Source organism: Vipera ursinii, assembly GCF_947247035.1.
Source record: "Vipera ursinii genome assembly, chromosome: 4".
Lineage (NCBI taxonomy): Eukaryota > Metazoa > Chordata > Lepidosauria > Squamata > Viperidae > Vipera > Vipera ursinii.
Window position 1 is genome coordinate 80,542,037 of NC_139514.1, and position 21,946 is coordinate 80,563,982.

The following is a 21,946-nucleotide window of genomic DNA, read 5'->3' on the forward strand; positions in this document are numbered from 1 at the left end:
TGCTATCTCCATTAAATATCCAGTGTACTATTTGTTTTTCCTTTATTCTGAGTATATCTAAAGAAGACCTTTTTTGTAATTCTTAATCTCCTTTGCCAATAATCTCTTTGGAGGTTTTTCAAGAAATAAGACAAGAATGCTAGTAACTCTGCTCAGTACTACCACTTTTCCTTGGAGCTCAGCATTGTGGAGGATTTTTTTAAGCACTTTTAGTAGTTACCTATATTAGAAACAGTATATTTTACTGTTTTACAATGAGACAAAATGTAAATAGAAACCAGTTATGTGTACATAGTCTGATATTCACAAAATCAGTTGAGTTTTCCAAGCTTTGATATGCACAGAACAATCAATTGGCTGATCATGATTGTTTGATTTTGTGGCTCATGTAAATTGGAAAGAAACAGAGTTTAAATTGTAAGTAAATTTACTGGCTTTTAAAGTTTGGACTGCATTCACAGAGCTGTATACAATGTTTTGTGCCTACCCCAGGGCTCTTCTGAGCTTCCTCTTCATGAATAAGGCTTTCATGCATTGCATTCTAGCCTCCAGTAAGGATTTCTTTTCTAATGAAGTACAAAACTTCATCAGTAGATTATGCTGACATACAAACATAACTTTGAATTGTTTTTTTATACAGCATTATATATAAAGGACAATTAGCAACTCAGTTAAATATAACCAATAGTGTTCCCTGATATTTGGATGTCCATTATTCCTAAACATTGATCATGCTACCTGTAGCTGCTGGAATTATTCAAAACATCTGGAGGACCAAGTTAGATCTCTGTTACCTCATAATGGATAATAATAATAATAATAATAATAATAATAATAATAATAATAATAATAATAATAATAATATACAAACACAGAGTCTAGGCCACAGGTCGGCAACCCGCGGCTCTGGAGCCGCATGCGGCTCTTTGAGCCGTCTCCTGCGGCTCCCAGCCGCCCGGTGCGCGTGCACCTCTTCGAACGGGCAGTGGTGCGCGCGCACCTCTCCAAATGGAGAGTGGCACCGCCCGTTTGGAGAGGTGCACGCGCACCTCTCCGAACGAGCGGAGGTGCGTGCGCACCTCTCCAAACCTTTGGAGAGGTGCGCGCACACCTCCGCCTGAACAGGCAGTGGCGCTGCTCGTTGGGAAAGCCGATGCGGCCCAGCGGCAGCCTGCAAACAGGCCGCGGCAGCTTTCCCAACAAGCAGCGCCACTGCCCGTTCCGAGAGGTGCGCGCGCACCTCGGAACGGGCAGCGGCGCCGCTTGTTGGGAAAGCTGCCGCAGCCCGTTTGCACAGCTGCCGCCTTCCTCTGAAGGCAGTAGCTCTGCAAACGGGCCGTCGCCGTCGCACAACCGGTTCCATCATACATTAAAAAATTGGCAACCGCGCGCGTCCGCACATTTGCAAGAAAAAATGTTTTGCGCATGCACAAAACATTTTTTGCGCATGCGCGTGCATGGATGCACGCACGCGGCTCCCACTTTTTTGTGTGTGTGATGGAACCAGTTCCAAGTGGCTCTTTTCCTTTTTCAGGTTGCTGACCCCTGGTTTAGGCTTACTTCAGCCATGGCTGCTTTGTATTATAGAAATTATAAACTGGTACTTCTCTTCCAATAAATTGCAAAGCAAGCATGCTATTTTTCATACTAAAAAGTATAGAAATATATATTAAAGTCAAAATACTCAGCAGTATACTTGCAGACCTACAGTTAAGCACCATTTTATTTAAATACATAAAAGAATGGAAACTCAGTGTATCATTGCTGTAGTATTACTGTGTGTTAATACTCAGGTCTATTCACTCAATAAAATTAATGTAATTCAGTGTAATATGTAATTGGAATAGTTCTCCCTATTTTCTTTCTGTAATTCTGTTTTAAAACAAAACTAAGAGTTACATTTCTTTTCAGGCACAGAGTTCAAGATAATGTGATATAATGATACACTAGGGCAATCTATTTGTGTTTTAATGCTTTAAAAGCATTTCATTCAAGTTTGATAAATAAGAAATAAACATTAAAATTTTCTATCTCACTTTGCTCAAAATTTGAATGTGCTTTGAGCAATGAATTGTTAGCAATGTATTTATTCTGAAATTTAAAGAAGTATATACCTAAAATGCCATGTATCCATTGAAATCAGGGTGAGCTAAACAGTTGTTGGTATGTTTTAACTATCAAAAGTCTAATGTGAAAGGAAAAAGTACTGTTATGAACATATATGTTAATATAATTAACATTTCTTAATTCCAAGACTTAATATATTACTCAGTTGTCTTTAAATTGGTTTCCAGAGAAAGTAATTAAGGCCTGTAAGCTTAAATTGTATGTTGTGTTGTTGACATTTTAATTTCACTTTAAGTTGTCACAAGAGTTTTTCTGTAAACTACTTTTCATTTCTTTGCAGAAGGCACTGAGGCAAGATAATTGAAACCTCCAACTTTTTAAAAAATTGCTCTTCAGTTTAGGGCAATAAGCTATGAAGAGCTATGCTTTTTGATTAGTAAGTATAGTAGTGATGTACACTTCACCTTCAAAGTATTGCTCTTATTCCCTTCAGCCTATCTTTGCTGACATGTCAGCTAGAAACATTTTTTTAAAAAAGTATTATTAGATCAATAATGAATTCTTGGACTGTTGTTTTCACGTAACTATGCACATATGTGACTATGTATAGCCATTATTAGAATACTATTGAGTATGGAGGAAAAAATAAAACACAAATTGGTTTCAAGAAAATGTTCTTGTTATTCCACCAAACAAAAAGCTGACTATGCTTTTGAAAAATGTAAAGCTAACCATGAAATTAACCCTGAATGTTATGAGCATTTTATCACCTGAAAATGGAATTTGCCTTTTCTCTGTCTTACATACACTTACATAAAATTAACATTTTCAATATTATCATTAATCCATCATGTAAAATCTTTGACTTCTGAAGAAAGCTGTGTTCTACTTAGTGCTGAAGACATATTCAAATTATGACTAACTTATATATTAGGTCTTTGCCCAAAGAGTAAAAAAATGTTTCAAGTTTGCTTGGTACTTCCAAGTATGTCATCATGAGTCTGTCAAACTGCAGACTTTATGGGTTTAACATTCCTTCCTCATTTTTCCTTAATATCATTTCAGAAGAAGTGTTTGGAGAAATATGAAAGTCAAAACTGCACTTTCTTCATTAATCATGAAAGCATTAAAGCAACCACTAATACTTGAGAGCAACCCAAGACATTTTATTTTGTAATTTGGGCTGAATAGCTGGCTTTAATTTTAATGACGGTCATGATTGTCTAGTCCTGTATTGTAAAACCTGATGGTGTGTTTTGTTTTGTTTTAAAATGTTATTAGCAGATAGGCTAATTAATATTGAATAAGCTTCATAATGTTTAATCACTTTGTTCTTTCTATCAAAATACAAACAAGTCAGTTTTTTATTATGAGAACAGTATAGTATGCCTAAACAGTTCATAAGCTAGACCTGAACACATGTTAATTGTGCAGTTTCTCACACTGTTTGCATAGTTTGCACAGATAACAAGGGATCAGAAGCTGAATTAAGCAGCAGGTGGATAAACAAAACCATGAATTACACATTAAAAAGAATGTTGAACTTTTCATCATGTCATCATTCTCACATCAAACTCATATTGCATATATGTATGTGTACCATTTTTGTTTCTATTTCTGCTGTATACATGCTAAAAATACCGTATTTTCCAGCGTATAAGACGACTTTTTAACCCATGAAAATCACCTCAAAAGTTGGGGGGGGTCGTCTTATACGCCAGTCGTCTTATACGCCGGAAAATCAGTGGGTGGCGTCTGGCGGGAGCCGGCAGGGCAGTCCTGCGCACGCGTGCACTCCCTGGCTGCTCCATAGTAGCTGGGGAGTGCGCGCGTGTGCAGGACTGCCCTGCCAGCTCCCGCCCGCCGCTCTTCCCTCTTGAGGCAGCATCGCTCCCCGGCTCCTAAGGAGTCCTCGGGGATGCTGCCTCAAGAGGGAAGAGCGTCGGATGGGAGGCGGCAGGGAAGTCCTGCACACTCACGCGCACGCAGGACTTCCCTGCCGGCTCCCGTCCGACGCTCTTCCCTCTTGCGGCAGCTGCTGCCTCAAGAGGGAAGAGCCGGCTCCCGTCCGACGCTGCCTCAAGAGGGAAGAGCATCGAACGGGAGCCGGCAGGGAAGTCCTGCTCCCGTCCGACGCTGCGCTTCCGCCGGGCGGTGCTGGCCGAGACGAGCCAGCAGGCAGCCGCCGTGAGCGCGGCGCTGAGGGGCAGCGGCAGGACGGCCCAGCGCCTGCAGGACGGCCAGCAGCCCCACGCGCAGCAGCAGCCGCCGGCTCAGCAACAGGTCCGAGCCGCACCGCCAGGCTGCCCAGGAAAAGCAGCCACACTGAGAGGCTGCACGCCCAGTCCAGCTCCATGAGGGGCAGGGCGGGAAGCCAGCCGGGAAGAGGGACTGGGAGCCTGGGCCGAGCGTGCCTCGGCCGACGGTGAGAGGGAAGCGGCACATGAAAAAGAGGCTGCGGGCGGAGCTGCCCCGCCTTGCGCCGAATGGGAGAAGTTCAAGGCCTGGGGGGAAGCAGGAGGGGCGCCAGCCGTGGCAGGGTGGCGGCTGCCCTCCGGCGCTGCCTGCCGCCTGGGAAACACTGCGCCTTGGCCGGCAGAAGCGCGGGAGAAGCGGGAGGGCCAGCGGGGCCAGTCGGGCCTTCGCCTCCTCTGCGACGGACAGGGAGGGCAGGGCATGTAAGTATTCTCCGGCGTATAAGACAAAAAACCTTGAAAAACTTCTTAAAAGTAGGGGGTCGTCTTATACGCCGGGTCGTCTTATACGCCGGAAAATACAGTACAAAATAGTACAGATATATAATACCCAGAACAGTGGTGGGATTCAGTGGGTTCGCACTGGTTCAGCAGAACCGATACCTAATTCTTTGTTGAGTTTGGCAAACCGGTTATGATAAATCTGAGTGTCTACTCCTGACCTTCCTGTCTCTGGTTTTTCCAAGTTTTTTTCAATCCAATGCTGAGATTTTCTCTCTCTGCTCCTCAAGCCATTCGGGCCTTGCCGCTCTCACACTCCTCAGAGTGATGGAGGAGATTCTCCAAAGCACCGACTGAAGGTGATGCCCTGTTCCATGCCCAAGGAAGACTTCCTCCATCACCCTACAAGCGGAGGGGGCAGGGGGGAAGACAGGCGATCCGGATGTGCTGTACAATGGCAGCAAGTGTGGAGGCAGGCAGGGGAAGGCTTCTCCTCTGCCTCTGCTTGTTGCCACTGTGCAGCACATCCAGATCGCCTGCCTCCCCCCCGCTTGCGGGGTGACAGAGGAGGTCTCCCTTGGGCATGGAACAGAACATCAGTTTCAGTCGGTACTTGCAGGGTGATGGAGGAGGTCTCCCTTGGGCTTCTCCCACTTTCTTCTTCTTCCTCTTCCTTTGAACAGCCCTTTGCACCTATTGCTGCTTTTTCAATCCCGGATCTCGGTTTGTTTGGAGCCTGTGCACAGGATCTTTGGAAACGAAGACCCACAATGATTGGGTGGGATGGGAATCATTCCCTTCGCTTTTGGACCGGCTCCGAAATGGGCTGGAAGGAGCGGCCCGAGGACTCCAATCTGGCTTTGCAGCAAGCAAGGGGATTGGAGGCACATGAATGCACGCTAGTCTGGCGTCTCAAACAACCAGGGTTTTTTTCCCCCATGCTGGATTTTCACTGCCATACTGTTTAACTTTCTTTAAGGTTTGCCCGTTCTGTATCAAGTAAACTTGTAAAAAAATACTAAGATTTACTGATGGCAAGTTTATTGGTTAAAATATTTCTGAGTTTAACATACTGATTTATGGCAATATTACACCTAGTATTTCAATTTTAAACAAATGAATGTAAATTTTTTGATTGCTAAGCTATTGAGCACTATCATCTTCTAAAACTATTAGTAGTATCATGGTAGAATGTCACACATGAATATTTTTCTGGAATAATTAAATTTTATCTGCTGTACTTTTGGGTCAGTGGTGGGATTCAAATAATTTAACAACTGGTTCTCTGCAAGCATGGAGGTGGCGTTGCTGCCACGAGGTAGGTGGGGGAGGGGGAGTTGCCCCATGCACCCCGCAACCGCTTACCATGCCGAAGGGCCTCTGCAGCCAGGTCTACCACACCCTGACACCCATCATGCCTCGCTTGTTCGATAGTGACTTTGCCCACTTCCTCCTCCTTTGCTCCCGTTGCTGCTTTTTCAGCCCTGGATCTCAGTTAGTCTGGAGCCTGTGCAGAGGGCCTTATTTCCATAGTAAGAGGAAATAATTAACTATACAAATGTATCCCAAATCTTTTATGCTTCTAATGCAAAAAGTGACAGTTGTAAAACATAGTGAAGGCAAAAATACAAAATTATGTGTTTTTTTAGAAATATCTTATTTCCACCAAAATATTTATAAAATTGTAACTTTCTCTCAAAATAAGTAACATTTTATCAGTCATCCATGCACTTGAATATAGAAGCTTTCTAATAATTTTATACCATTTATAATGCAAAACCTACATTTAGTAGAATGTCACAACTATTGAATTTTTCTCTTTCTCTTTAAATGGAGACTAATTGTAAAGCAGCCACATGCATCTCCAGGAAGGCAAATGTCTTTTCCCACCCCCTTGGTCTCCCCATCTGATTTTGTAGGGGAAAGTGTGTGCTCTCAGGGAAGATAGGAATATATCAAAGTGGAAATTATAGTGTAGTCACTTCTAGCTAAGCTATTTATTATTTGCTTGTGACTTGATGGGTAATCAAGTAATAGATAATTTTTTTAAAAAGTGCAAATATTTGTTAGAAATGTGTTTCTAATACTAGGGCAAGTGGCTGCGGGGCAAAATAAAGCTTTATCAGGAAAAAATACCTTCCTTTTCCATTTTTTCCTCAGATTTGAGTTTTTTTAAAATCTTAATATAAGTATATAATCATGTTTGGATATTATAGCCCAATCCAATCCATCTCTCTACTGAGAAGTCCATTGAGACCAATTTAATCTCCATTTGTGTTTAGTTTTTGTATATTTGGAGGATTAAAAAAATAATAATATTGTGCAATTGCTGAAAATCCTCTTTTTAAACGGTCACTTTCCTTTTACTCCAGGTTCAGTCAAAGAAAGAGGAATCTTTAACACCATCTCTGAGCCAAACCATTCCAACATTTTATTTTCCTCAAGGATGTCCAAAAGAAAAAGTCAACATTGATGCTATTATTGCAAAGATAGACAGAACTTTCTCCCAGTTTCCCAATGAGCGAGCTACATTAGAAGATATGGGCAAAGTTGCAAAGGTGAGTGGTGAGATGTTTTCTTTTTCTGCCTGCAAGAAGCAAAGGGACAATTAAGAACTGTATTTGCATTGAAATGTTGTCCAATTCAGTCCTATTTGGTTTTATTCAATAGTACTTAAAACATTTAGTACATTACAGCATAGCCAACTTAATTTTATTTCATTCTGCTTTTTCTGCCAGAAAATGTACACAGTACCAATATAATCTAGGAATAGGGCTCGAAACTTGGGAGTCCTCCTAGATTCACAGCTTTCTTTAGAAGACCATATAATAACTGTGACTAGGGGGGCCTTCGCCCAGGTTCGCCTGGTGCGCCAGTTGCGGCCCTATCTAGACCGGGATGCCTTGCGTATGGTCACTCATGCGCTCGTGACCTCTCGTTTAGACTACTGCAATGCTCTCTACATGGGGCTGCCCTTGAAGACCACTCGGAGGCTCCAACTGGTACAGAATGCAGGCGCGAGAGTTGTGTTGGGAGTTTCCCGATACTCCCATGTTACACCTCTGCTCCGCGAGCTGCATTGGCTCCCAGTTGTCTTCCGGGTGAGATTCAAGGTGCTGGTAATGACCTACAAAGCCCTACATGACAAGGGTCTGGAATACCTTAGGGAGCACCTGCGACCGGCATCAACTTCCCTCTGCCCAGTGCGTTCCCACAGAGAGGGCCTCCTCAGGGTGCCACCAGTCAAAGAATGCCGACTGGTGGCCCCCAGGGGGAGGGCGTTCTCTGTGGGCGCGCCGGATCTGTGGAACCGTCTTCCGGTTGAGCTCCGGATGGCGCCTGACCTTTGCTCCTTCCGGCGCGATCTAAAGACTTATCTGTTCGAACAAGCCGGCCTGGCCTGATGGGTGATGGGCTTGGGTTTTACTGTTTTTTAATGTATTTTAACTTATTGCTGTTGTTGGGCATCTTGTTTAATTTCTTTTAATATTTGTATTCTTGTTTTTTAACGTATTGCCCTGTTCACCGCCCTGAGTCCTTCGGGAGAAGGGCGGTATACAAATAAAATTAATAATACAAATAAAATTAATAATAATAATAATAATAATAATAATAATAATAATACAGATTATTGAACTCAGCCAAAACAAATCAAAATGAAAATAATCTAAAATAGTAAACCAATGCCTTTATATTAATGTTATTCAAAAAATGAGCCATTTTTCTTTTGGGGGGGATGAGTTCATACATCACACTTCTTCTCCCCTGCCCATGTATTATCAAACAAATACATTCTGGAAGACAGGAACTCTCTTTGCATATAGTAGATACTCGGATTTGATTTTCTTCAATGTGCACCAAAAGCTGCTTTTGAAGTCTTTTTGATTAATTATTTTAAGTTTCAAATTGCAAAAATGCAGAGGTTTTAATATTTTTTGTACTTCTTGCAGGGATATAAAATTTAGAAACAGATGAAAAATGATTCTGAATTATTGATCTGTTTGTTGGTATCCTGACTTTATTATTTTTACAAATAATTCATGGTGACAGACATATTCAGCACACTTTCCTCTTCCTGTTTCCCCCACAACAACAATAACAACTCTGTGAGATTAATTGGTCTGAGAGAGAATGACTGCCCCAAAGTCACTCAGCCAACTTTCATGCCTAAAATGGGATTAGAATTCATAGTCTCCTGTTTTCTAGCCTGGTGCCTTAACCACTAGGCCACTGTACAGGGAGTGCAGAATTATTAGGCAAGTTGTATTTTTGAGGATTAATTTTATTATTGAACAACAACCATGTTCTCAATGAACCCAAAAAACTCATTAATATCAAAGCTGAATATTTTTGGAAGTAGTTTTTAGTTTGTTTTTAGTTATAGCTATTTTAGGGGGATATCTGTGTGTGCAGGTGACTATTACTGTGCATAATTATTAGGCAACTTAACAAAAAACAAATATATACCCATTTCAATTATTTATTTTTACCAGTGAAACCAATATAACATCTCAACATTCACAAATATACATTTCTGACATTCAAAAACATAACAAAAACAAATCAGTGACCAATATAGCCACCTTTCTTTGCAAGGACACTCAAAAGCCTGCCATCCATGGATTCTGTCAGTGTTTTGATCTGTTCACCATCAAGCTCTTACCCCCCGTGGATAGGGCTCGCAACTTGGGAGTCCTCCTAGATTCACGGCTTGCCCTAGAAGATCATGTAGTGGCCGTGACTAGGGGGGCTTTTGCCCAGGTTCGCCTGGTGCGCCAGTTGCGGCCCTATCTGGACCGGGATGCCCTGTGCACGGTCACTCATGCGCTCGTGACCTCTCGCCTTGACTATTGTAATGCTCTCTACATGGGGCTTCCCTTGAAGACCACTCGGAGGCTCCAACTGGTACAGAATGCGGCCGCGAGAGTTGTCTTGGGAGTTTCCCGGTACTCCCATGTTACACCTTTGCTCCGCGAGCTGCATTGGTTACCAGTTGTCTTCCGGGTGAGGTTCAAGGTCTTGGTTATGATCTTTAAGTCCCTACATGGCATGGGTCCGGGGTACCTCGGGGACCACCTGCTGCCGGCTTCAACTCCCCTCCGCCCTGTGCGTTCCCACAGAGAGGGCCTCCTCAGGGTGCCTCCGGTCAGGGAATGCCGACTGGCGGCCCCCAGGGGGAGAGCCTTCTCTGTGGGTGCCCCGGCTTTGTGGAACCAACTGCCGGTGGAGCTCCGGACGGCATCGGACCTCCGAACTTTCCGTCGTGGTCTGAAGACCCATTTGTTTGAATTGGCCGGTCTGGCCTGATGGGGGAGCTGGGTTTTAAATTGTTATTTTAGATTGTATTATTGTTTTTTAACTGGGCATTGATTTAATCTCTGTTTTAACTTTTGTATAGTATTGTATTTTTATTTATATGCCCTGTGAACCGCCCTGAGTCCCCAGGGAGAAGGGCGGTATATAAATTAAATAAAACGTAAACGTAAACGTAAACGTAACATTGCGTGCAGCAGCAACCACAGCTGTTCTGAACCAGCCCTCTTCTCGCACCCCTAATCAAAGGAAGAGTCTGGAAAGCGTCCAAGATCAAAAGGCTTCTGCCAAGTTTTAATTACACTGTTACAAAAATACAAGAGCTTGACTTCTCAAAGAAAAAGTTGCTTTCAGCAACTAGCCCCTCCCCAAACACTTCTTTTATAGAGAGCTCAGGGCGTGGTCTCCCTGTGCCTCCTCCCGAGGAGTCCCATAGCCTTCCTTTGTTTGTCCCTGCTCGTCTGCCTCCTGCGTCGGGCGTCCTTGAACAGGGCCAGCTGTGGGTCATCATCCTCCGCACTCTCGGGCTCACACAGCTGAGAAGAGGTTCCCGGCTGAGGACTCTGCAAAGTCTCCAAATCATCATCAGCCGGTTCGTTTCCCTCCTCCCCCACATCTGAGTCCTCCGATACATCGGACCCGGCTGTCGGGCCCACAGGCTGGCCCTGAGTCACAACACTATCCCGCACCGCAGGGCCCTTCCCCCGGGTCTGCCGATCCGGATGCGGTCGGGATGGGAACTGTTCGTGAAAAGCAGTCACCAACGCAGGGGCATGAACGGCGGTCGCGTCTTCCCATGTGAAGTCCTCCGGCCCGTACCCTTTCCACTCGATCAGGTACTGGAAGCGACCTTTCAGCCAGCGGGAATCCCTGATGCTGGCGACCTCGTACTCGGGGGTGCTGTCGCCATCACGAGGTCCTGATGGGGGAGGTTCCGCTTGGCGAAGTGGACAAGCCGGTTGTTCGGGGACCAACAAGGACCGATGGAAGACGGGGTGCACGCGCAGGGAACGTGGCAGAGTTAAACGATAGGCGACCGGGTTGATGACGGCCTCGACTGGGAACGGTCCAAGGTAACGGTGGTCCAGCTTCCTCGCCGGCCGAGTGGATGGTAGGTTCCTGGTGGACAGCCAGACCCGATCCCCCACCGATAATGGAGGCGTATCCCTTCTCGACCGATCGGCGAACCTCTTGTAGTCGGCCTTGGCCTTCTCCAGCTGCCGTCGCACCAACCGATGGATCGCCTGTAACTCCGCCATGAATTCGTTCGCTGCCGGCTCCGGTGTGTCCACGGGAGAAAGGGGGAAAAACCGAGGGTGATAACCCACATTGGCCAAGAACGGTGTCATCTGCGTGGAGGTGTGCTGCGAGTTGTTAAAGGCAAACTCGGCTATGGCCAAATAGTCCACCCAATTGTCCTGCTGCAGGTTAACGTAGCAGCGCAGATACTGCTCCAAAATGCCGATGACCTTCTCGGTACCCCCGTCGGTCTGAGGATGATGCGCGGACGAGAGGCAAACCTTAATGTCCAACGCCCGCATCAACTCCTGCCAGAAGCGGGCTGTAAACTGGGCCCCCCTATCGGAGACGACTCTATCGGGAAGGCCGTGCAGCCGGAACACCTGTTGGATGAACATGCGACTAGTGGCGCGAGCTGACGGTAAGCCGCGACAGGGGATGAAGTGCGCCATCTTGGTCAACATGTCCACCACCACAAACACTGTCGTGAAGCCGGAGGATGGGGGTAGATCCGTCAGAAAGTCCATGGACACAGCCCCCCAGGGTCTCTTGGGCGTTGGCAAAGGCTGCAGTAAACCAGGCGGGGCCCCTGTCGCTGACTTGGCCTGCCTGCATGGGACGCAGGAGGTGACATAAGACTGGACATCGTGTCGGACTCGGGGCCACCAGAATGTACGGGAGACCAGGTTCAGAGTCTTGAACAGGCCAAAATGCCCCGCAGCCGGGTTATCATGACATTGGCTGAGGACGAGTCCCCTGAGTGGCCCTCCTGGAACATAGAGCCGGTCACGATAATACAGGAGTCCATCCGTGACCGACCAAGGCGAATCTGGCCCCACCTCTTCCTTCCGCTGAGCCACCCACGCCTCCTGCTGCTGCGCCTCCCGGATCCGAGCCCGTATATCCACCGGCTCCCGCACCGCAGCAAAAGACTCGACGGGGATCACGGTCCTGGGCGGAAGCTTGTCTTCCACTCGGGTGTACTCGGGCTTCCTGGACAGAGCATCCGCTCTCTGGTTGTGCCCGCTTGGTATGTACCGCACCCGGAAGTCAAACCTCGCAAAGAAGAGGGACCACCGGATCTGGCGTTGGTTCAAATTCCGAGCGGTCTGCAGGCTTTCCAGATTCTTGTGGTCCGTCCGGACCTCGATTTGATGCCGCGCCCCCTCCAGATGATGCCTCCAAGCCTCGAACGCCGCCTTGATGGCCAGCAGCTCCTTCTCCCAGATGGTATAGTTGCGCTCCGAGGGATTCAATTTCCGTGAGTGATACGCGCAAGGGAAAAGGGTACCGTTGGGCGTCGCTGCCTGAAGTAACACGGCCCCAATGGCAATGTCGGAGGCGTCCGCCTCCACGACAAATGGCCGTTGCGGGTCAGGATGCTTCAAGATGGGCTCCTTCATGAAGGCGTCCTTCAGAGCTTGGAACGCCTGTTGTTCGGGGGCGTTCCACTGGAACCGAGTCTTCTTCTGCAGGAGCCGGGTGAGGGGGGCTGTCAAGGCAGCAAAGCCAGGGATGAATGTCCGATAGTAGTTGGCAAATCCAAGAAGTCGCTGAATATCCTTCACGCGACGCGGGGGTTGCCAACTCTGCAATGACTCAACTTTACTCGGTTCCATGGCGATGCCCTCAGGAGAAATGCGGTGACCCAAGAAATCAATGGTCACCTGGTAGAACTGGCACTTCTCCAACTTGGCAAACAGCCGATGATTCCGGAGGCGCTGCAGGACCTGACGGAGATGCTGATGATGCGCTTCACGCGACGGGGAGTAAATCAGGATGTCGTCCAGGTAAATCACAACAAACTGGTCCAACAGATCCCGAAAGACGTCATTCATAAAATGCTGAAACACAGCGGGGGCGTTGGTCAGGCCAAACGGCATCACCGTGTACTCGAAATGTCCATACCGAGTACCAAACGCCGTCTTCCACTCATCACCCGGCCGAACCCTGACGAGGTTGTAAGCTCCACGCAGGTCCAGTTTCGTGAAGATCTTAGCCTCCCGGAGTCGGTCCAAGAGCTCGGGGATGAGGGGCAGCGGGTAGCGGTTACGCACCGTGATAGCGTTGAGTTTCCGGTAGTCACAGCAAAGCCGTAACTCGCCCGACTTCTTTTTGACGAAGAGCACGGGCGCAGACACTGGCGAGGACGAGGGCCGGATGAAACCACGAGCCAAGTTCTTCGTCAGGAAGTCCCGCAATGCAGCCAACTCGGGCTCCGACATGGAGTACAAACGCCCCACTGGGAGAGGCGCATCAGGGACTAGGTCAATGGAGCAGTCGTAGGGCCTGTGCGGGGGTAATTGGTCCGCCTCTGACTCGCTGAACACGTCAGCAAAGTCGGACAGTTCGGGAGGCAAGGAAACCCCTGAGGAACCCTCCACCTGGCCGGCACAGATATGGCGGGTGTGGTCCACGCACTGCAAACTTGGGAAGGTGACCAAGTTCTGAGACCAATAGATCTGTGGATCATGCGCCCGGAGCCACGCCAGTCCCAAGACCACGGGGAAGTGCAGATCCGAAGTGACGTAGAACTGAATGGCCTCCACATGGGTACTGATGGCCATACACACGGGTTGCGTGGCGGCCGTGATAGGCCCGGACAGGAGCACTCGACCATCGATGGTCTCCACAAGCATGGGCGGATCCACTGGACACTGGGGAACAGCCCATTTGGCCACAAAGGCCGAATCCATAAAGTTAGTGGTAGCCCCAGAGTCAATTAAGGCATGGACTGGAATCCCCTCTGACTTGCCAGGGAGGATCAGACGTGCCTCCAAAATCAAATGCCGTGGAGGTTCACAGGCACCGTCGGAACGGCGTCGCTCGGTGTGGATGTTGTGGGTCGCCCGATCTTTCACACCGTCTAGATCGGGCTCGGGCCGTTTCCCGATAACAAAGCAGGGGACTTTCTCAGGGCAGGCTTGGTCACTGACGCCCGCTGACGCTTCTTCGGGCAAGAAGCAGCCAAATGTCCAGGGTCCCCACAGTAAAAACACAACCCCTCCGATCGTCGTCTGTCCATTTCCGTCACCGATAGACGGGACCTGGCGGCACCCAGCTCCATTGGCTCCTCCCTCTGGACCGGGGGCTCACGCACAACAGGGGCGGCAGGGGTCTGTGGGGTGGCACGGCGACTCTTACGCTGCTGCAGCCGGGCATCGATCCGCAGACAAAGATGGATCAGCCCATTCAGGTCTGAGGGAATGTCCACGCGGGCCAGCTCATCCAACATCTCCTCTGACAAGCCATCCTGAAAGGCATCCACGAGCGCAGCCTCATTCCAGGCGGAATCCTGGCTAAGCAGCCGGAAATCGCTGATATAGGCCTGTAGAGGGCGCTGACCCTGCCTCAAAGCTTTCAGGCGTCGGGTGGCCGTCTGTGCCTTAATCGGGTCCTCGTACATGAGGCGCATATGGTCACAAAACCCCCCAAAGTTATCCAACAAAGGGCTAGGCTGTGCCAACAGAGGCGTGCCCCAACGAGCTGCATCTCCCGACAGAAGGCTCAACACGAATCCCACCTTATCTCGGTCAGTGGGGAAATCAGCTGCTCTCACGCTGATATAAAGCTGGCATTGTCCCAGGAAGGCAGGAAACAGTTCTGGATTACCAGCGAATTTATCCGGCATAGCTATCTGACATTTCCTCCTGGGTGGGGGGGCAGCATGTACCTGAGCCTGCAGTTGTGCCACCTGAGTGGCCAGCAAGGTGAGTTGCTGGTTGAGCTGGACATTCTCGGCAAGAAGCTGCTCCATCGTAGTATTAAGGGGTGGGTGGCTGAAAGCAAACTGTTCTGAACCAGCCCTCTTCTCGCACCCCTAATCAAAGGAAGAGTCTGGAAAGCGTCCAAGATCAAAAGGCTTCTGCCAAGTTTTAATTACACTGTTACAAAAATACAAGAGCTTGACTTCTCAAAGAAAAAGTTGCTTTCAGCAACTAGCCCCTCCCCAAACACTTCTTTTATAGAGAGCTCAGGGCGTGGTCTCCCTGTGCCTCCTCCCGAGGAGTCCCATAGCCTTCCTTTGTTTGTCCCTGCTCGTCTGCCTCCTGCGTCGGGCGTCCTTGAACAGGGCCAGCTGTGGGTCATCATCCTCCGCACTCTCGGGCTCACACAGCTGAGAAGAGGTTCCCGGCTGAGGACTCTGCAAAGTCTCCAAATCATCATCAGCCGGTTCGTTTCCCTCCTCCCCCACATCTGAGTCCTCCGATACATCGGACCCGGCTGTCGGGCCCACAGGCTGGCCCTGAGTCACAACAACAGCCTCCCAGACACTGTTCAGAGAGGTGTACTGTTTTCCCTCCTTGTAAACCTCACATTTGATGATGGACCACAGGTTCTCAATGGGGTTCAGATCAGGTGAACAAGGAGGCCATGTCATTAGATTTCCTTCTTTTATACCCTTTCTTGCCAGCCACGCTGTGGAGTACTTGGACGCGTGTGATGGAGCATTGTCCTGCATGAAAATCATGTTTTTCTTGAAGGATGCAGACTTCTTCCTGTACCACTGCTTGAAGAAGGTGTCTTCCAGAAACTGGCAGTAGGACTGGGAGTTGAGCTTGACTCCATCCTCAACCCGAAAAGGCCCCACAAGCTCATCTTTGATGATACCAGCCCAAACCAGTACTCCACCTCCACCTTGCTGGCGTCTGAGTCGGACTGGAGCTCTCTGCCCTTTACCAATCCAGCCACGGGCCCATCCATCTGGCCCATCAAGACTCACTCTCATTTCATCAGTCCATAAAACCTTAGAAAAATCAGTCTTGAGATATTTCTTGGCCCAGTCTTGACGTTTCAGCTTGTGTGTCTTGTTCAGTGGTGGTCGTCTTTCAGCCTTTCTTACCTTGGCCATGTCTCTGAGTATTGCACACCTTGTGCTTTTGGGCACTCCAGTGATGTTGCAGCTCTGAAATATGGCCAAACTGGTGGCAAGTGGCATCTTGGCAGCTGCACGCTTGACTTTTCTCAGTTCATGGGCAGTTATTTTGCGCCTTGGTTTCTCCACACGCTTCTTGCGACCCTGTTGACTATTTTGAATGAAACGCTTGATTGTTCGATGATCACGCTTCAGAAGCTTTCCAATTTTAAGAGTGCTGCATCCCTCTGCAAGATATCTCACTATTTTTGACTTTTCTGAGCCTGTCAAGTCCTTCTTTTGACCCATTTTGCCAAAGGAAAGGAAGTTGCCTAATAATTATGCACACCTGATACAGGGTGTTGATGTCATTAGACCACACCCCTTCTCATTACAGAGATGCACATCACCTAATATGCTTAATTGGTAGTAGGCTTTCGAGCCTATACAGCTTGGAGTAAGACAACATGCATAAAGAGGATGATGTGGTCAAAATACTCATTTGCCTAATAATTCTGCACTCCCTGTAAAACAAATAAGACCAAGTTAAAATCCAAACCATTAGTTTTTCTAATATATCATCTTCAGTTTGGGAAAGAGAAGAGCCTGACATTCATATTGTGCATGGTGTATGCCCATTTATGCACTTTTGTTCAGTGCATGGTGCCCTCTCATTAGTCCTCTGGAGGACACAATTTTTTAAATCATTCAACACTTTCTGGACATGTAGGTTTGCCTGGAGAAACATGATATAAATAGTAAAATAAAGAGAAATTAGAATCATCATTCCATTTCCCAGCATCATCTTTCTTTTACCAAACTCAGCCTCTGAAGTTTTGCAGGAATAAGTGCCAGTTTTTGCTTTTTAATGATACCTCTTAATTCTAGGCTTGTGATTGCCCCCTTTACTGGAAAGGTCCATTATTTTATTGTGCTGGAGGAGAGCGCACAGGATTTGTATCAGTTCATAAGTTTGTTGCTATGTGGCGAAAGTAAGTATGCATTTCCTATAAGGTCACTTAACTTGTTTTAAAATATTATTTGAAGATTTTTTTAAAGGAAATCTGGTTAATATTTTAATGAAAAAGACAGTTGAGGAATAGCTTTTACCATTTTCATCTACCCCTGTCTTAGGAGGACACATTTTGGATCTGACTAAGTTCTACTGGAATTGATTATGTAAATTGTTTTGAAAGATATTTTTTTAAAGGCAGAATGAATGATAGATGATAGAACTTAGGGAGGGAGAGACACTGCTGAATTTAATTTACTGCACCTTTAAGTATGCCATGTTCCTAAACTCTCTGATGACAGCACAGGATAGTTGAAATAATTTGAGATTGAGAATTCTGCTGGCCTCTAGACTGAACATTTGTTCTTTAAACTTGCTTAATTTCAAAAGGGGATGAGGGCAACTTTGAGAGAGAGTGAATAGAAACAAGAGGTGAATTATCTTTGAAATTTGAGGTGAGAAGAGAATTTGGCTTACCCTTTTAGTGTTTCCCCCCCTCTTTAATAGACTTTTACTTTCAAAGAACCCATGTCTGTGTTCTTAACGGTGCAGGATCAGGACTATCCATTTTACATACAATGAACACTGACAATTTAATATAGCATGGTCAGATAATTGTGTATAAATTCAGGTGATGAACAAGGCAATTCCTTTTGCCATAGTGGGAATACATATGAGATGTTTCTTTTTTCATCTCAGTGCTGAATCCTACATTATGCATGGTTGATCAATATATATGAAAACAAGCTGAAAAAGGGAAGCCATTAGTCTGCAGTGACTTTGTAAGGCCAATTTGAAAACAGACATCCATCTAGTAACCTTTCTTCTTCCAAAGTTTCCATAGTGTTCGTTCAAAGGGGCCACACACCTTATTTATTTCAAAGGGACTGGTGTTCCATGTGGCCCAACACAACTGTTATTCATACTTGTGAATACATATTAAGATTGAAAAATAATATATATAATTTTTCTATATCTGCATAAATTAGACAAATTATACTTTGCAGAATATTACAGACCTGTCATGATGCTGCTGCCAAGTTTGTTCACCTTCTAAAGAGTCCTGGATATAATTATCTGGTACAAGAAGACTTCATTCCATTTTTACAAGTAAATTCCTTTTTCTTTTCATTATTACCACAGAAATACCCACCAGTCACCCATCTTCCCAATCAACTCAGTGATGTTTCATTATGTCAGAAGTCAGAAATAGCTAAATTTAATCTATCAAGCCCTTGATATGCCAGCTGGTGGATAGAAACTTATTAGATTACTAGAGAAATATGAAAACAAGAGAATTCTGTTCTCTAAACTAGTGGTCTCCAACCTTTCTGGCTCAGTGAACTAGCAGAGGCAGGAGGACAGGGGATAGTTTTGTGTATGTATGCTGCTTTCACAAATACAGCTTTGCACGTGCGCACTTGCCCACCAATTCCGTGACCCAATTCCAAATGGGCCGTAGACCTGGGGTTGGGAGCCCTTGCTCTAAACTGCTTTCTGATTCTTCTCAGTGCCTTTTGATTCCTAAGCTAAATTGTAGATTTGCCTTCCTCTTCTCTTTCCATTAGATCTTCCAATCATAATATGTTCCTGGTTCATTTCTTGATATTAAAAGGAGCTGAATTTTCATGCATTCTATTTTTTTATTTAAAAATGAAAATTAACAGTTATCTTGAAACAATTTGAATATTTTGCTTATGATGTTATACATGTACCCCCTATATGCCACTATGATTTGGCAGAATTAAATGTTTTCATTAAATAGTTGCTCATAAAAATTCTAAACTGATGCCTTTTTCATCCTTCATACTTAGGATGTGGTCAATAGTCATCCTAGTCTAGTCTTCTTAAAAGAAGCATCAGAATTTCATTCTCGGTACATTACAACGGTAAGTGTCTTCTGTATAGAAAATATTTTTCATGTGGACCATCTAGATGCAATAGCATGAGGAAACTGCGCCCACCCTATTGCCAGCAATGAGGAAAAAGCTCCAATACATCACATGATGTCGCAAGTTTGACATGTCTGATCTATGATTATGTACACAGTGCACACCTATTTATATGTAAGTGAGACAACAAATATGTCTCATTTAAATTAAAGATGACTTTTACCATCCATATTCAGCTATATTAGGTTTAGTGGATTAAGTTCACAAATGGTAAGAGTTCACAGAACATTCTGTCCTTTTGGGGGGATCCACAGCCTCATAAACCGTTAACAATTTTTAATACTTGGAAAATACAAAAATTCCACCATAAGTACAGTAAACCCTCCTACCTCAGCTGCCATAAATCATCTAAGGGTGACATAGTAATTTCTGGCATAATCTGTAGAGACTCAACAGAACAATCAAGTTTCCAAAATATCAGGAAGGAGGGAGCTGCTTTCCTCTCTTAAGAACCAGATGTGCTATAAGAGAGAAGTAACAGAAAATGCTCAACAGGACAAAAAAACTGTCCTTTCTTATTCTTGCATTTAGTTGGTAACCACCATTTAAGATTTTCCCTCCCATATTAGAAATGTCCTAAAAGAATGAGTTCATAATTTCCATGCTGGAACTCTTCATCCCCTTCAAAATTAATTTCTTCTTATGGCTGTTTCTTCCTGCTGAATGTGGATAGTGAAATCTTCAGCAGTATGCACACTGATCAACATACTCAAAAAGCAGCAAAAAAGGGAAGCTCAAAAGCACTTGGACCAGATACACAGCTTGGTGAAACAAACCACACTTTCCCCTTTCTGTTGCCCAGAAAATGGATTAGTCAGCTAATACATCCTCAAACCAAGTAGCTAAATTGAAGAAAGGAGGTGGGGAGAAGGAACTGTTTAAATAGTTGGATTTTAATTTACCTTATAGAGTAGGTGGGAGGTCAACTGATTTTATGAATGTGGGATCAGCCTTCCATACAGGCTGAGGTTTTTTTTACTCTTTGTAGCCAAAGTCTTTATGATTTACTGTTTACTTGCACAGTGCAGAAGTGGTTTGATATTGTATTCTTAGAGGTTGCTTGTTAACTTTATAATTTTATTGCTAGCCCTAGGATTTCCTGTGATCTATCCAAATATATACCAGATCAACCCAGATCTTAGAATCAGAGGGCCAGAAGGGATTTTAGTGGTCTTCTAGCCCAAGGCAAGAGAACCTATTGCATCCTGGACAAAAGACTGTCCAGTCTTTTCTTGAAGCTCTCCAGTGATAGAGTGACCACAACTCCAGGAGGCAATCTATTCCATTAATTAGTTATTCTTATAGTCAGGAAATTTGTCCTTAGTTCCAGATTGGATCTCTTGTTTTAACAAGCTTCCACCCATTGCTTCTTGCCCTGCTCTCAGGTGCTTTGGAGAACAAGTCAACTGTCTCTTCCCTGTGACAACCCTTCAGTTATCAGAAGACAGCCATCATGTCAACTCTAATCTTTCTCTTCATAAGCTAAACAAGTCTAGTTCCCTTAAAAGTTCATCACCCAGTTTAGTCTTCCATTTTCAAGGACAGCCCATCGTTTGATAGATGCTGCTATTATCTGTAAATAGTTTGGAATAATATACAAAGGACTGAGTAATTATGTTTTGTTTGATTCCAGATGGAAAGGATGTAACCTGGAAAAAGACACAAATATTAATACTCTGAATTGATTTAGTCCTCCTAATTGGTAAATTCTAAATATATGTACCCCAAAAATATGTATGGATAAGCTCACAAATTACTGTTATATTTAAGCAGTTGGGTAATAATATACATCATTGATATAGCAATCACACTTTATATTTTCTTGCAGGTAATACAAAGGATATTTTATTCAGTAAACAGGTCATGGTCAGGAAGAATCACTTGTAATGAACTCAGGAAAAGCAGCTTTTTACAGGTACGGCATGCAGTTTTGTAATAAAATAAATTTTACTGATTAACTGTTCAGGTGGATCATAATTTTTTTCTTTGTAATTTATTTCTATTTAGAAATGAACTTAGGAAATTTTACATTTCTGACTTGATGGCTTTACTTGATCTTATCTTGGCTTAATTGAAACCATTAGCTTCTGTCATACTTTTGCAAATTTAATAACAGTAACCTAAAAGTTTCTCCACCGATTTTAATCAATATAAAATTTATCTCATGTTTTGATGCTAGTTGGTTAAGGCATCCTAGGAAGTGATGTGTGATTGGATACAAGCAGAGATCAATTCATTCTTTAGTGAAGGCGTGATTCTCCCTTCACTTAAGTAGGAGGAGGTCTGCACTTTCCTCAGGAAAACATTGTTGATCCCAACAGTGTCGTATAATTTCTGACCAGGTCCAGCATTTCCTGTCTGGGAATATTGTTGAGAAGGTGGTCATACTGTAGCTTTATATGGTTTGGGAGGAAATAAAAGTATCTGGATCCCTTCCAGTCAGGACTATCACAGTGGTTTCCAATGAGATTTCATGTCTTGGCATAGAACCAGGAGGGCATTGATTGCATTTGTGCATGACTTAAGACAGGACAGAAATGGTGGTGATGCATCCATCCTAGTCTTCCTTGATTGATCCATGAGCTTTAAAGCTATTGATTATCTTTATGGAGTGGCTCAAGGGATTTGAAGTAGGGCCTGGTTTTTTCCTACTTCTGTCTAAATATCTATATGAAGACACTGGGTGATGTCACCTGAGTATATATCTCAACTCTTGGACAGCCTAATGATGCCACTGAAATTTTGTCTCTGGAAGGCTGTGAAATCTGCACAGAAAAAAAGCAGTCAGATTCAAGAATAATGGCTGTGAATT

The 21,946-nt window shown here is 45.1% G+C and overlaps 1 protein-coding gene and 1 long non-coding RNA gene across 4 annotated transcripts in view; one reads left to right on the plus strand and one right to left on the minus strand.

Annotated features, from left to right (window-relative positions):
* PPP2R3B (protein phosphatase 2 regulatory subunit B''beta) overlaps positions 1-21,946 on the plus strand; it is an 80,292-nt gene that overhangs the window by 41,307 nt on the left and 17,039 nt on the right. For all 3 annotated transcript variants that reach the window (XM_083361990.1, XM_083361991.1, XM_083361989.1), the window contains exons 3-7: positions 7,136-7,321; positions 17,059-17,162; positions 18,190-18,292; positions 18,997-19,071; positions 20,963-21,049. In XM_083361990.1, the coding sequence (XP_083218116.1) occupies positions 7,136-7,321; positions 17,059-17,162; positions 18,190-18,292; positions 18,997-19,071; positions 20,963-21,049 (555 nt within the window). The remainder of the gene's footprint in view (positions 1-7,135; positions 7,322-17,058; positions 17,163-18,189; positions 18,293-18,996; positions 19,072-20,962; positions 21,050-21,946) is intronic.
* LOC310639967 lies at positions 7,252-21,000 on the minus strand. Its single transcript, XR_014492442.1, has 3 exons — positions 19,464-21,000; positions 16,730-16,906; positions 7,252-7,350 (listed from the first exon to the last, which is right to left on the minus strand). It is a non-coding gene; the product is annotated as an uncharacterized lncRNA (long non-coding RNA).